The sequence below is a fragment of the Malurus melanocephalus genome, unplaced genomic scaffold (genome assembly GCF_030028575.1).
Source record: "Malurus melanocephalus ecotype Western Australia unplaced genomic scaffold, MMel_1.1 scaffold_111, whole genome shotgun sequence".
In the NCBI taxonomy this organism is placed as follows: domain Eukaryota; kingdom Metazoa; phylum Chordata; class Aves; order Passeriformes; family Maluridae; genus Malurus; species Malurus melanocephalus.
The window spans coordinates 1558800-1575357 of NW_026623343.1; the positions used below are offsets into that span (position 1 = coordinate 1558800).

Below are 16558 nucleotides of genomic sequence, written 5' to 3' on the forward strand. Positions count from 1 at the left end.
CCATCTTCTGAGACATAGGACCATGTATTAGTTAATGTATTTAACCATTCCAGACAGTGTTCCCYGCATGGTTATGTTTGCACTGTTATTCTGTGCTGTACACACTGTACCAATAACTGTGAAATAAGCATAGAAGTTTTGTGCTGAACAAACAGCTTTGCATTGTAAATGGAAGTACATATATATCTAAATACATTACAACACACTTTTTTGCAGTGARGTGGCTGAATTGAATAGTTCTGACTTGTTAGAAACAAAATAGCATGCATCTCTTTATTTTGGATTATCTGAATAAACAAAAGCATAGTACCTTTATTTATGCTCCTTCGATTAAGTATTCCATAATCAGAATGTGTGCTTTTGTGTCTCAACTAAATCTCTCACCTGCCAGCCAGGCTATAGGAGTATGGAGAAAAGTACAAATGCTCCTRTTTCTGTGATGGTTTTGCTTTTGTCCCTTGCATGACATTTTCAGTGTTGCTTGGTTGTGCTATACTGGGACTTCATCTTCCATTTTCGCAACTTTTACAAGTGGATTTCCCAAGAGAGGGCTACTTGTTCACTTTATTATTTTKTTTCTGTATAAGCTTAAGAAGGAGTTGCTGCAAAAGTTTGAAAAGAACACCAAGTGTGCTGTGCAGTTAGTCTTCTATATTTAAGCAGTAATTAGTATGGATCCTCTAATTAAGAAAAAAAAAAGTGTTTATTGTTGTTGTTTCTTTTGTACATTGTATTTCACACTGTAATTTAAAGCCATGACAMGACATCAGAATTTACAGATTACAGGGAAACACATGCAAATAGTCTTCCTCATCATCAGGTTTATGCTATTACAGTGCATGATGAAATGAAGGTGAAAGAGGTGTGGATTTCAAAAGGGGAGTTGCAGTTGGAAGGAGTTGCATCAGTACCTGCCTGGGTAATGCCRGAGCAAAGAGAKCAAAACAATCTACAAYGACACTTCAGCTTTTATTTCTGTGCTCWTTAATTTTTGTAGATTTTCTTTCACTTTTTGTTTGAGCCAGATTAAAGTCATCTCTAAAATTAAAAGGCATAGTCATTTGACTGGAATTTAAAGATATGTAACAGCAAGCTCAGAAACCTGTCAGTGATTAGCTGTTCTGCTAGTGCAGAAATCACTGTGTTTAAGTGTGTTTAAACTCTGGTACATCTGAGGAGAATAGAAGTAATTATAACACAAATTGCTCCTTACCTAATGRTGCATCAGCTGGATGTTAACAAGAATCTCTTAAAGGTGTTGCTATTTCCTGACTATGTGGTGTTACAGAAGAGAACTCCATTTAGCAGCATTGTTGAAGTGAGGGAGCACCGTGTCACCAAATGCAGCGTTTGCAATCTGGGGATGAGCATTCCAAGTGACCACTTTACATTTCTGTCTTTTACAGGCTTGGGAAAAACCAAGAGAAAGACAAGTGCGAGAGACGCCTCCCCCACTCCCAGCACAGACGCAGAATACCCTTCCAACGGCAGCAGCGCCGACCGGATTTACGATCTTAACATTCCCGCCTACGTGAAATTTGCCTATGTCGCCGAGAGGGAGGATGAGCTGTCCCTCGTTAAAGGGTCCCGAGTGATTGTCATGGAGAAGTGCAGCGACGGCTGGTGGAGAGGTAGCTACAACGGACAGATCGGCTGGTTTCCTTCGAACTATGTGGTAGAGGAGGTTGAGGAGGCAACTGCAGATTCACCCAGCTTTCTCAGCCTAAGGAAAGGWGCTTCCATGAGCAACGGCCAGGGCACCAAAGTACTCCACATTGTTCAGACACTGTACCCATTCAGCTCGGTCACAGAGGAAGAGCTCAATTTTGAAAAAGGGGAAACAATGGAAGTCATCGAAAAGCCAGAAAATGACCCAGAATGGTGGAAATGTAAAAATTCCAGAGGTCAAATTGGTCTTGTTCCTAAAAACTATGTAGTAATCATTAGTGATGGTCCTACCATGAACACTTCCCATCCACCTCAGATAAGCTACACAGGACCATCTTCAACCGGACGGTTTGCTGGAAGAGAGTGGTATTACGGGAACGTTACCCGGCACCAAGCAGAATGTGCCCTGAACGAAAGGGGAGTGGAAGGAGACTTCCTTGTTAGAGATAGTGAATCTTCGGTAAGTGGTGCTTAGCCTGCAGGTTTGTAACTCCCCTGCGTGGGTTAGCAAGCGTGGCATCTAACAGAATCCCTGTCTTTTCACCCTTAAAGAAGTGAGCAGTGCCTCAGCATTTCCAGCCAGTACCCTCCTGCTTGTGASAATTGGTGTCTATTCGTAAAGTGCAGTGACATTTACACTGAAATTCAACAGCTGTGATCTCTATTATCCAGGGGGTTTCTAATTAGTGGACAAGCAAGTAAATATTTTGGGTTTCCATTTGGCTTTTCATGTGTTTCTCATGCAACCCTCAAATTCAAAGCACTACGAGATAAAATAATACTAGTTGTTTGAAAATTTGGCCATTGATTTGATCTTAAAGCTAATTTCTAATAGAATCTTTGCATTGGTCAGTTCTGTTCTGCTTTTAATTGAATAATTACATAGGTTCTTTATTAATTAAAATCCCATATTAATACATTTTGGTCTACTTAGATAATTCAGGTTGTAATAAGGTAGAGTTATTATTGTATCTAATTGTTAAGATTATGATAYACAACAGAGAGGGTCAAGTCAGCAGCTCTTATGCCTTTTAAATTGAGCTTTGATGACATCAGAGGGATCTGAGTAATGCTGGTTATGGTTCATATGGTAATTCTGGAAGTTCAAATTTAAAATTCAACTGAAAGGACTTTCATGTATGCTGAGGCCAGAGAATTTGCAGTGAAAGCACTAAAATTTAATTATCCCTTGGCTGTGATTTTGAAAAGGTGACAGATTTAAATCTTACATCATATGTAACATTGCCWAAGTACAATTTTTAACACACCCTGATATTTTTATCTGAAGACACTATTGTCTGATTAAATTTCAGGGACCTCTCCTTAATGAATTTGCTCTGCAAAAAAAAAACGTGATAGCTATTGAACTACCCTTTCTTTGAAGCTCTGTGTCATTGAATTCCTATTTCTCCTTAATTGTAATCATTAAACAAAGGCAAATGCAAATAAACCACAGGAGAACAGGAAGAAAAATAGAGATTAAATAAAAATAAACCAAAGGAAGACAAGAAGAAAAATAGGAATTTAGAAATCATGACTGGTTTACAGAGGCTGAGAGGAATCAAGTTTATTTAGTCAACAGAAGAAAAGACTGATGTGGAATACACAGTCTTCTAAAATGTAGAAAGCCACTGGAGGATTATGGTAACCATTAAATTACACTAGTTCTGGGGTTTTTTTTCAACATTCTTTTTCTGTCAGCATCCTGTCTGATAGGGGCAGGCGGAATACTGGATGTGGTGGATTCTTGACATGTCTATCCAGCTGATAGAAGCTCACTTTGAGATCTAGAGGCTGCATTGTGGTTTATCCTGAGACTGTAGCTGTCAATTTCCTTTCATCTCTTGGGAAAGTGCCAGAAGGAGAGTTTGAAAATCAATCCATTACTTAAAATACAAAAATGCTCATGCATTTCTCAGTGCATGACATGTCACAGTGACCACTATGGCTTGGGTTTTTTGCTTTTAAGTGTATTCCTCTGTCTCTGGAGCACATAAAGTACTTGGAAAAAAAATGCAGTAACCCTTTAATTTAATGTGACATCGTAGCACTAAATCTTTGTATTTAAAGCAGTTTCAAACTTTCTGCCTGCATTGTTGCTGGAGAAATCATTGCTTTGGAGTACAAAAAGATTTATTCAGAATGTGCTCTTCAAACTATTTTCAGCATCTAACAGTGGGATAACAGAAAATTTATTCAGTTCATATCACAGCAAGTTTTTTGCACACCCACAGGAAAGAAAAGAACTGCTGAATGGAGGAACTTACCTCTTTCTTTTTTGGTACTCTTTATCTGGTCTTGCAAACCCTGTATTTGAGACTTTTTTAGGAATGAGAAAACTGTAATTAGGCATGTAAATGCTTCCTTTCTATTGGTACTACATGAGAGTTTTAACTTCTATTAGGTTTAAAGAAATAATTTACTGCATCTCAAATGTTCATCTGCCCTAATCTCTSTGTATCATTCCATTGTATAGTGTGTTAATGTATGTGAATTATAAAACACAGGGAATGCTAGTTTTTTTCCCCTGGAGTGCCACAAGTGATATAGTAAGTGAATGGGCATATATGATAGCATTGAGAAAAGGTTCATAAAAGATCTATTTCAAACTTATTATGTATGGAAAAAAGAAAGAGTTTAGCAATAACTCATAAATTTCTGCCAGTTGCTGCATTTCACGTGTGTGACTACAGACGTTGTTCTTGCTGTGGCTAAAAGTCACGAGGAATGTCTGCACAATCCGAGCAGAAGATSTTAATTAGAGAGAACAGACTGAGCAGAGCCAAGTTGTCAGCTCTSTGGTTTGCTCATCCGACACCAGACCGGTACTTCTCATTACATTGTGTTGTTAACTCACCTATTAAAGCTGTGGATGCAGGGGTTATTCCTTTCTAAAATGGTCCATAGATAAAACTGTGAGTCATCCTGCTAACTTTGTGCCTGATTTTTGACCTGTTTTAGTTTTCTGTAGCCTTCCATCACCACAGTTACAAAAATTCATCTGTATAAAAGTTTTCCTTAGATTTCAGTTTTGCTCTTGTTACTGAGCTACAAAAATCTCTCCTTGAATAGATGAAGGTTTGTATTATTCTGTATTCAYTTGATAAGACTGTCATGTTTTTCCATTTCAGGTGTTAGTAGTTGCAAGATTTTACAATGTTTCTCTAGGTTTAGCATAGCAGATGTTTGTCTCATCACTTGATTCCTTTAGTCAAAAATACTCTGCTCAATAACACACCTACAGGATGCWGCCATAGTGGAGAATAACCTGAGGTGAACTCTATAAGGTAGCTGGGAGCCTGATTATCTTCATTAATTACGAAATACTATTATTAGAACCATAAACTTGTTTGAACCATTTAAGCCCATAGTTTATGTAACAGGCACAGTTACCTACTGATAACATTATTACCAGCTCTGTTGGTAATGTCACCTTAGTTTTGGAGCTCTGAAGAAGAGCTGGCATGTGCCTAGTTAGAAATACTGCATGATTTGTTCTTTTTATTGCAGGCTGCTAGGTTGATGAAACCTGTGGTTTGTCTCATTTAGGTAGCACTCCTGAACAAAAAAATGCAGATTTAACCTATGCAGTCTCTGTATAGCCATTTACTGGATTGYAGGCTCTTCAGTGGTCAGATTTTTGTTCCGTCTGTGTAGTTCCTAACCCAAGACAAACAGATCCTGGTGGTCTTGTTTGAGTGAGTGATCACCATGCTTTGAAGATCTCAGATTTCACTGAGTAGAGAACTAAATTTGGGTTGTTTTGTTCAGATTCACACCAGGAAACAATTGTGCTCACTAGTGCTGTAGCTAACAGGAAGCAGTAGCGTGTCACCTCCAGCTTCTGAGCAGAGCCTTTGCTGCAGWCACTCTTGGACTTCAAAGGGAGCTTCTGTCCGAACTTGTGGGCCCCTTGCACTCCTCTGCAGGTAGATGTAAAACTGGTGATCAGACAAACAACGGTGCTTCGTAGTCGTATGAGGTCTTCTCGTGAAGCAGAGGTGGTGTCATTTTTTTCAGACTATGAGTKAGCTATGCAAATTTTTGGATGGTTCCAGGAGCAGTTATTTGTTAGGAAGTGGGGGCTACCTTCTGCTGGTAGCATGGCTGCATCCAAGTTACAGTAAGCCATCCTGAACAGAGTTGCAAGGTATAGTTTTAAGATGATACTCAGATTTGTCGATGTATTAACATTATATTGAGGACTGTAGGTGTGGCTGGATTTGTGTCAGTTTTTTGARATAATATTTGGCTTTTCTGTTCTTTGTCTAGCAATAATCACAATAGAGGGAGGAGGCAGAGGTTGAGAGTTTATGTGTTTTCTGAGGTGTTAATTCTGTAGCATTCAGAGTGTCCCATATTTTCCTAGTGTTTTAATCCTGCACCTGTTTGATAGAAGAAATGAAATGTGGCAACTGTTTAAAAATTGAACATTAGTCCTGTTCTGTCATGAAGTGATTGATGAATGCAGCAGATATGAGGAGAAAGTTTTTCTTTGAAAACTGGCATAGGGTAATATCCTAGTGGTTTATTTTAAATGGAAGAACAGAAATCTTATTAGAACCATATTTGAAGATCAACAGTACCAATTTGTATTTCTGACCTGTGTAATACTGATTTTAGATCATGATCATTACATAGGGAGGAGAATGGTATTTGGTTATATCCAAATGAAATAGAAGGGGTAGGAAAGGTAATTAACCCTCTCAGATGGCTCTTTCAACCCTGACCTTCGATCTTTGAGTTCTGACTTGGGTTTTTTGGCTGGGTGATTGAGTAAGAGGAGACCTGAGGGAAAACTTGGGTATGGAAGTGGAAAGAGTTGACTAGGGGAGCCCTAGGGCAAGCTTGCTGATGGGAGCTCAAAGAATCCAGAAGAGTTTGAAGAATGAGTGCATGAGAGTATCTTTCTTGGAGAADGGGCATTGGCAAATGGAATTGGATTGAAAGGGAAAGTTTGAAATAAGTTACRGGATCAGTAAAAGGCTTCCAGAAGGAACTCTCTTTTTCCTGTTTCAGTTGTTTTTCCTTTTATTGCTTTATAACTTGCTTTCATGATAGTTTTCAATTGGGTTTTTTTTTTTAAAAAAAGATAGTGCAACTCCTTACTAAAGAAATAAAATTCAAGGAACATCATCCTACCTCTTGTTTTCCACATGCTGTTAGCACCAGCTAGCTTATGGTCATCTCTAGTTATAAGCAGGTGTTAAAAAAAGGAATTGGAAACAATTCAAARTAATACTACACCTGGACTGTAGGTGCATTAGAGCTAATCTTTAATTTTCTGGTTTAGGAATTGATTTAAATTCAGGTTAGGTTTTTCAGGTTTAGGTCTTTCCAATTAAGATGGTGCAGAAAAATTCMAAGGTTCCCTTCCACAAAGCTATGCTCTGTAACTCTATTGCAGAATCATGAACTCTTCTGTAGTTTTACAGGATCGAAGCTTACTTSTGATGTGCCTTTATTTGGTGTATGCAAGTCTTTTATTCCTGGAAAAGTTAGTTTGTAAACATCMAAATGAAGCAATTAATTTAAGAGGGAGAAAAGAGAAAAATTGGCCAGCACTTAGAACAAAATAGCTTAAACAGTAAATAAAATAAACAGACTTGGAGCAAATCCAGAGAAGACAGCAGGGAGCCAATTCAAACTGCATCAAACCAGCATACTTTGAAATGATAATGTTAAGAGCAATAGTTTATTTAGAGATTTTTTTATAGTATTTTTAATGAATTTGCATTTTTGTTAGGGCAGGAWGGAACCAAAACAAAAACAAGTCCAATTGCTTTTGCTGTTCATTCTTGAATCCTATAGAAGTTACTGCTCTAAGACCAATAAAGGGTTTCAGGATTTTTGCAACAGCTGTTTGAGCTCTTCCATCTCTTTGCACCGGATGATGACTCTCAAAAGAGTTAGATCAGCCTTTCCGCCTTTTAATTTTTTTTTAATTAAATCAGATAATGAAAAGAATAAACTTTGTAACATATTCTGCAGAAAATATGATAGTTTCTTCTACTTATGTATCARTCTAACTAGCGCAGGCTCCATGGCTATGGAGAATAGACAGTAGTTCATGAGAAATGTTCATTCACTAAGTTTATAATAAAATGGCAGCAAGAGTATTTAATGAATTATGTAGATCACCTCACAAGGGTAGAAGTCTGACCTGGGTCATAGGACAGTAAGTCAGAGGTCYAGCATCTCTCTGCCTATCATTAGCACATCGTTTATGGTCTAGAAATATTGACTCTTAACAGATATGAGAAGCTTTGAAAGCTCATAATTTTGACATGCAATAAACAACTGTGCTTTGTCAGAAAACATTAAAACTATTGTGAGAGCAAAGTGATTATTTCACTTATTTTAAAATTTTTATCATAACATTTTTTCCTGTTCCTAAAACAAAAAAAAAAGTTTGGTTCAGATTATGAACTTCCCATTTTTAAGTTTTTCTGTTTTAATTGAGGTTGTTTCGGTTACTGGTTTTTGTTTAATGTAGACATCACCCATGGAAGCAGCAGAACTTAGTCAGCAAGATTTGATACTATTTTTTGAATCCTAAACAGTTAATCTGTACATGCTGCCTCAGTCTGTCCTTGGAGAGACCCTCCAGACCTGCCTGTGTTCAGGGCACAGCAATCAGCACACTGCCCAGAGCCCATGCCCTAAATTTCTCCTCCATGAGCCCAGAGTCACAAAGCTCCTGCAGAGCTTCATTTGTGCAGTCCTGTGCTTTGTTACTGTTTAATGGCTGCTTCTTGGAGCTGTGGAGATTCCACTGGTCCCAGGCCTGTGTGGCTATGGATGCTGGAGGGTTTGTCCACACTGCGTTCAGGGCCTTAACCACAGCAAAGTGTTTGTACAGCCAGGTTAGCTTTAACCCAGTGTGGGGTAGGTGCTGAAAATAAGCCAGTCTTGGYGTGTGTTGTGTGCAGCCTTCTTTGTGATGCACCTGAGGCAGGAGCTTAATATCAGAGATAGCTGGCTTAAAATAGAAGTTTTTAAGCTTGGAGTTAGGGATGGATGACAGAGCACAAAATGTATCTTGGGTGGAGCATTGGAAATCCCAAAGATACACTCTTATGCACATTTTTTTCCATCACTTTCCCCCACCCTTTCCAGTCCCCTCTTGGCARTCATGGAGAGTGTTCCATATATTTTGAGCCAGTGGCTGCTCAATGCCAGAGGAAGCCTTCCTGATGGAGCCTGCACTGACCGAGCCAAAGCCCAGTAAAACTGGATGATAGATGGAACAAACAATTATCCTATGGGTGTTACGTAAAATAATTTTTAAGGAAGTGATGCTCGTTGATCTGGAATGTAGTGGCYCGAAGTAGAAGAGGGTTAGGCCAGGGGTGTGGGGAGCTTGCTGCTGCCTTTAGCTGTACAAAAGGGGAAGAGCTGCTGCCCAAAGCTGAGCTGTGAGTCTGAGGAGTTGGAGCAGAGCCAGATCAGCAGGCATGGCAGGAGCTTTGTTTGCTGTGGGCAGAGTGCATGGAGTCAGAGGGAAGGCAGAGAAAGCATTAGTGCTAAAACAGGTGAGGGGGAGATGCAAAGGACGAGATTTTGGGATAAGCAGGACGTGAGGTATGTGTGGGCAGGGACCCACTTTATTGCAGGAATAAAGGCAGCATGTCTGAGAAGACCCTTGCAGATGCAGTGTAAGGGACTCTGGAAACTGTGGTTTCATAAACTAAAGTCTGGTGACAGCAGTAAACGTGTGAAGGCTTCTGACCCCTCCACTTGGTCCTCTGCTGTGCCACAGCTGTGCTCAGGGCTGTTTTTAGGGCAGTGCTGTGAACCAGCTTGTGGGTTTTGTTAAGCCCGGACAAGCTCAGATTTGCAATGCTGGCTCAGCCAAAGCAGCAGTGTGGTGGGGAGAAGACTGAGGGACTGAGGAAGGTTGTGCCTGAAGCCTGGCATGTGCCTTCAGCAGTTTGTGCTTGAAGCCATGCTTTCAGCGGGCTGAGACCCTGCAGCAGTACCTCCAGGGTAGCACCAGGCATTACTTAGTTCCATGCGCTCATCTGTCACATCCCACTCCTTCATGGAAGGGATCACCCTAGATTCATCAAAGAATGGCAAAAACGTGAAGGGCCCAAAAGAAGCTAATGAAGTTTTATTAGCAAACTACAGTTGGCATAGAAATTAGTGTTTTACCCCTACACTCTAATAGTAAGAGAAATAATAAAAGAAAAGAGGGAAGAAAGAGAAAGTAAAAGGGAGGTCAGGTTGCAGAAGAAAGGAGATCTGCAGTCCTGGATCCAGTATCAGTCCTGCCAACAGGGTATCCAGGGCCCAGTGGGGCACATCACCAAGGCTTTGTGGGGTTACCTTCTTATAGGTATGTTTTCCCCACCCTGGAATTAGGTTTCTTGCTCATCATGTAAATGAGTTAGCATGATTTGTCTTCTGGACCTTTATGGAAATGGGGGGAGCTTTGAGGGTCTTTTGATGGTCTTGATCCCCCTCTACTGGACTTGCCTACTCCTTGACCCTATTCAAGTGCCTGTACTGTTTTGTGTTGTGTAGTTTCCATGGACCAGAACAGGAAAGTTGGCCCCAGAAAGGTGCTGCCCTGYCCTCTGCACATCCCCCTTTCCAACCACATCCTTTTGTAACTTGCCTGCTTGAACGTTCGTTGGTGTTTGAGGCATAGCAGCACGTTAAACCCTTATTGCCCAGATTTCTACACCATCTTCCTGGCCAGCCAGCAGCAGTAGGTGGCTAGAGACATAGTTCAGCTGGAAGCAAGGAATACTGTGAGCTTTCTACCCTCCTATGTTGGCATATGGTGAAGAAAGTGGAATGGTGTYATCCTGGCTGTTTGGATGACAGCTCTCTGCTTGTTAAAGCAACTGAAGATGAAGAGATTTATCATTAGAAATTGTCCTGTTCTGAGTAACTTAATTAGTGCTTAAATTCTGTCTTTTGTGGGTGGTGGTGTGATGGTGAGATTGTTACTGTTTTTCTTCTATAGCTTTATCTGTTTTTACAAAGWAGGTGTACTCAATGGGAGAAATGATTCCCCATGCATGTGGTAATGAAGATAAAAGGTAGATGTGGTTTTGTCTTTTGCAATGCAAAGCAAGAACGGCCCTCTAGTGGTCASAGCTCTAAAAAAAGCGATATGGAGAATTTTCTTCGTCTCACCCAAGCAATACTGCAGTAATTGCTTTCTCCAGGGCACCCCAGTGAGGAAGACATGCATGATAAAGATTCTTCCCTTCTCCTTGGCATTCTTGTGCTTCTAGATTGAGTAACTAAGATAATATTTGCAATTTAGTCATGTAATTGGCRACTTCAGACTGTGCATCTGGGGAGCTTTCACTTAACTGACTTAACAGCGCATGCTAATAATGATGGCAATTATTTATTGAATAATAGGTTATTGGGTTTCTTAAGTAGCTAAAGCACCGAGCTGTGGAGCAAAGACTAATGTAGATTGCTGTCAACTGTATGACMGTTTGTTCCTGAAAACACAAAATTATGCCTTCATTTTGTTCACTTTTATGTAATATTTTTTTTCTTTTTGAATTCTTCTCAACAGCCCAGTGACTTCTCAGTATCTCTAAAGGCGTCGGGGAAGAACAAACATTTCAAGGTGCAGCTCGTGGACAATGTCTATTGTATTGGGCAACGACGCTTTAATACTATGGATGAGTTGGTGGAACACTACAAAAAGGCTCCCATCTTCACCAGTGAACACGGGGAAAAGCTATATCTTGTGAAAGCACTTCAGTGACGTTGAAGATGGACTTGGCCAACTGGGCCTCTTATAACTTACAAGCCTTAGGTCCTAAATTCACTTTTATAGAGCAGAGCAATATCTGAAGCAGGCTTAAGGAATAGGCTCTTTCTAAAGTGTTTGCTCTGTCAGTTGCTGTTCGTCCTTTTTTTTTTTTTTTTTTTGTTTGCCTCTTTTTGTGTTCCAGTTTTGTTAACCTCTGACCACCTCTCTTCAGATTGAGAGTTTGCCTTGGGTGGCCATGGCGAGCACTCACCTTCCCGGCAGAGTTCAAAACGCCCCTCTCCTGTGTACGTTTACATAGTTAGCTCAGATCAAGGAGGGGCGTTTTCAATTCAAACCAGTGTTAATCTGTTCAGACTGCTCACGCAGGCAGAACTCTCCATTCAGAGACATCGGGCACAGTTTGAATGCACTGAAGCTGCAGCTGCTTAAGTGAGGGAGAGTAGACATAACAGTTGTGGCTGTGAGTTCTGTAGCTATATCGCTTACCGAGTAGGATAATACAAAACCTCCTAGTTCCTAGAAGCACTCTTTACACTGTACTCTGCTATTACATTGCCTCTCTGACTCTTTGTAAAGAGTACACTAATTAAAAGCATTTTGTAATAGTACTTCTYAAACTACTATGGTAAGATTGTAGTAAAAGAAAACTAGTGTATTTTGGTCTGTAATTGCAACAAAGAGAAATTTTATTTGAAAGTTGATTACTAGAGAAAGAATAATTGAATTGTAAAGGCTGAATGTTTTGGTAATCTACAACCAAATGTGCCATCCACATAATGCTTTTTCCTCTTGCCCTTCTGCTTGTTTGAATTAAACGATTATGTATTTAATTCTCAAAGTAATATGTATCTGTAGCTGATTGTTGACACTAATACAGAAGATTAATAAAAACTGATCTTGGGTCAGGGTGGGGYGGGCTACCAACACTATATATATATTTGCTTTATGGAAAGAAATCTTCGGGTTTTACAGAGGATGGCGTGGTTGGTAGGAAGAGACACACAGAATGTTTATGAAGAAAATGCATTTTTCTCTTTTCTTTACATTTAAACTCCTTTATGGTTTAAATATACAGTCTTTAGATGGCACATTCCTGCGATTGAAGAAGGGATCATGAGATCTCAAAATCTTGCATACTCAGTTTTTTGGATATTGTAATAAAAAAGGTATTACGTCATGATGGAGTACTCKATTTATCCTTCAGTGGTAGTCCTGGGTGTTACTTTAACAAGGTAAAATAGAGTGAATAATGAATTTGTTTGTCTTGGAATTTGTGTGGCCTAAAAACAAAACATCTGCGACTGCAGAGGACAGTTTTGATATGAGGCAGTGTCTAATGGGCTCTGTGTTTCTTGTTTCTGTGATAATTAAGTCCGTTCATAGCTTTAGTGAAAACTGCAAGACAGACCTATTTCCTGGTACCTCTTTRCTATTAAAATACATTGCTTGCCTATTCTGTATTTCAGCCAGTAATGGTGCAACTACCTCTGTGTATAACTCCAGAGCAGGTTAAGCAGACACCAGCACTGTCTGACTTGCTTTGGGGTAAGTCATGCCACTGCCAGGAGACTGCACTGGCACCTTTGCAAATGAACTGCAGCCTTGCTCAGATCCAAGAGGCAAGTACAATTTCTAAAGTTCTGCGCACATACTATTTGTCCACTGCACTTGAAATCKTATTTCTCTGAGGTTTTCTGAATTGACAGCTTGTATTAGAACTAAAAACTACTTTTCTGTATGTGCATTAACTAAAAATTGGGCAGTGACTCTTTTGCTTGGTAAAGCTTAATGAAAGAAAGCAGTTATTCAGAGCAATCATAAATGATCACGCATTCTCCTGAAGACACCTGTCCCCAACTGTCTTCTAAGAAGACAGAAATTTTCCTTWGGAAGTTGGTGAGGAGTATCAGTTGTTTACAACTTGCCTACAGAAGGATTCCACAGTAGGCTTCTACTTAAACCTCATGAGTGAATTCTGCAGAGAATGTATGGATTTACCTTCTAATACCTAGTTTTTTTGTTTAGGTGAATCTAAGCATGTACCAGTTATGGCAATAACGAAGAAAGTCAGCTATATGTTGTATGAGCAATTTCAGGTTTGAGAGAATTGCCTTTCAGTCTCATTGTCTCGTGGTATATGTGGGAATGGTTTACTTTTTCAGTAAACTGGTTATTCTTAATTACTCTTTCATGCCCCTTGTTCATTTYTTTCCTGAAATGTTCCATGTGTTTCCTGTTTCAAGGGCCTTTGTGTGGCTCTTGCAATCTCTTCTCTGTAGTCCATTTTTACAAGCTCTCYTAAGTCTTAACTCCTTTCTGGTCTTAGTAGCTTAGAAGGAAATCAAATAGACATAAATGAAGCTTTTACTATGTACTTAATGTTTTAATGGATTTATCAGATTTTCTTTGCTTGTTTTTGTTACCTCATCCTCTGTAAACAGCTTCTTTGACTTGAGGTGTGAATTGTTGAAGTACTTTGTTTTGGAAGCAGTTAGTTAATTTATGACCTGTAAATGACTAGCTCATGTAATTTTTTTTTTTTCAAGTAAGTCTCACCTGGGTTTTTCCCATACTGTGTTTTATCAGCATGYTTTCCATTCAACAGGCTCACTAATAGTTATTCAGTTGTTCCCATTTTTGTTAATTTTGATATGTTCATACAAATTTTGCCACTTTTTCCTGAGCTTTTGATCTCATTTGTTGGACTTGGCTTAAGCATTAATAACCTCCCAWACTAACTGCTTGATAAAGGGGCAATAGACATGGCTTTTATTATTATTTTTCTATTTTATAGATATCTTTCAATTATTTGACAATACCTCACCTTTATTTTTTGACTACTTAGAGCCTCTTTGTCAAAGCTTGCATGGGGAGGAAAGGGGGAGGTTTTTTTGTTTTTTTTTTTAAATATGAACAGAGTAATGGTGATCTGAATTTCTTTGCCTGCAGTATTCATTAAAGGCTCAAATAATTTCTGTTGGAGTAGAAGTGATTTTYCTTTATGGTGCTCAGTCTGGCTTTTGCCATCATACCTGATTCATACAGGTGCATAAGTTGTACTTTTAAGTATTATGTCTGTACAGCTGTTAATATTTTCTTGTCATGCTGGTGTCCAGAGGAATGTGACTGATATGTCTGAATCCTTAACAATTGCTGTGCTTTCCAAAGAGTGGCAGAAATTTGAGATCCATGTTTATATTTTTAACTCTGGGAGCTTGTTGACAGGCTCCTACTTGAACTTATCTTGACTATGGTATCAGCCCTTCTGGTGTCACATATTAGGTGGGGACAAATTAGTAATGGATTATTATAAGAGTGCACTGAGAACATGTCAGGTAAGCTCATGGATCTGCTGTGGTACAAAAGCAAAGGAATTGCTTACTCTTTGCTTTTGAGGAGAGAAGYGGCAATAAAGACATGCAGTTTGGTATTTAATGTTATTGACTGCATGAACAAATTCTGAAGTCCCACACTTGAATGATTCTGCTTRGTGTTCTCTATTCAGATCATCTTGTCTCATAAATGTATATTAAATCCTAGAAGCTTACAGCTGTTCTTCCAGACCTTTATTGTACAGCTTTTCTGTACTGTAAAGTTTGGTGTCTGGTTTAGTGGTTTCACCAAGGGGAAATAGAGATCTTCCACACTTAAAAAGATAACTTCTGTTACAGCACTAAATTGAAGTTCTTTTAAAATACCACCATACAATTTCACCTACAAAAATGAGTCTGATTTTTATCTAAATTAAAAATAAAAGGCTAGAAAATGGATCACAGTTCCTTTGAACTAGGTCAGACAATTTACCTGGMAGAAGCTACTAAATAACCATAAGGGCTTTTGTTTCTTCTTGATTGTAAAGTTTAATTCAGTGCTTTAGAGGTAAATGAAACTTGGGTAATCAGAATCTGACAAGTTCTGTTTTTTTTATTCCAGTAGGGTGGGATGACTCACTTTTAAATGGAAACTTGTTAACATATTTATAATAAACTGTGAAAGTATTGCTGAGGTAACTGAGCTCTTAAAATAYGCTTTCTTTTCAGTGTATTCAAAATTCAGTGCCTTTTTTATGAAGTGGAAAAGAGTAAGCCAGYAAGAATACAGGGTGCAGTCCTGAAGAATGTTACAGATCACCTGTACCACATGAATAGAAGTTTTTATAGTAAAAGTAGGATGCAAGTAAATGCTGCCATTTTTTCACTATTTTGATTAACAAGTAAATCAGTTGTGCAGTGCTCTTCTAGAAAGTATACTGCATTTGCAACCCAAATGTGCACCAGCTTTAATATGTGACAACAATGCYTAAAGTGTGTATGTTCTTGTGCCACTGTCTTGTAAAAGCCATAGCTTGCTGTCTTCTCATTTTTAGGTGAGTGTTCATATCTGTAGCTGTTGGATATAGTTATAATTTGTTGGAGAGATCAGCACATACTGTTTTTTGACCTAAATTAATGTGAAAAATAACATATATAGTATACTTACAACTGTTGTATTTTCTGATCCTTTGCATGCTGCTGGAACCCTATGCTCTTTTTGTCTTTTAAAATGTAATTTTTTTTATCAGACATATTCTAAGTGTTTCTTTTCATGTTAGAAAATAGGATGTTTCCCCTATTATTACTTGAACTGTCCACCCAGGCTGATACTGAAGGTGATTAATAGAAGTGGCATGCAGCCACGGACACATTAAACAAGTTTTACCCTGCATTTTCTTTCCCATRTGGTAATATTAAACTGTTTAAGAGTAGGAGGTTAAACAAAAGAGAAAAGAAGATTCTCTAACTTGACAGGTGATCTTCAGCAGTGGGAGTCCACAGTTATAAGGAAAGAGTAACAGGTAAGAAATGTTCTTTTCTACTTTCTTAAATGAATATTGTTTGGAGTTTAGCTTGACATCATATGGCATGAGTGTATGAAATAATACAAATTAATGCTGATTTAGTCCATTTTATTGAAGGAATGGATGTATAAASTCATTAATTTCAATGTCCTACTATAGAGAATAGTAGTCACCTTAAAAAGGGGAGAACTGGCATTTGGGGGAACTTCTTAGTTGGTGGTGGGGTTTTTTGTTTTGATTTTTGAGGGAAGACTTCAAAAGAGGTGTCTTGCTCCAGTTATCAAGCCAGATTTTGCTTCTAA

At 38.8% G+C, this 16558-nt stretch overlaps 1 protein-coding gene across 4 annotated transcripts in view; it reads left to right on the forward strand.

The window, feature by feature from the left end:
• The window catches only part of NCK2 (NCK adaptor protein 2), an 84374-nt gene extending 70825 nt beyond the window's left edge, over window positions 1–13549 (forward strand). For all 4 annotated transcript variants that reach the window (XM_057369478.1, XM_057369475.1, XM_057369477.1 and 1 more), the window contains exons 4-5: window positions 1407–2128; window positions 11216–13549. In XM_057369478.1, the coding sequence (XP_057225461.1) occupies window positions 1407–2128; window positions 11216–11410 (917 nt within the window). In that variant the 3' untranslated portion in view covers window positions 11411–13549. The remainder of the gene's footprint in view (window positions 1–1406; window positions 2129–11215) is intronic.
• Window positions 13550–16558: the final 3009 nt, after the last annotated feature.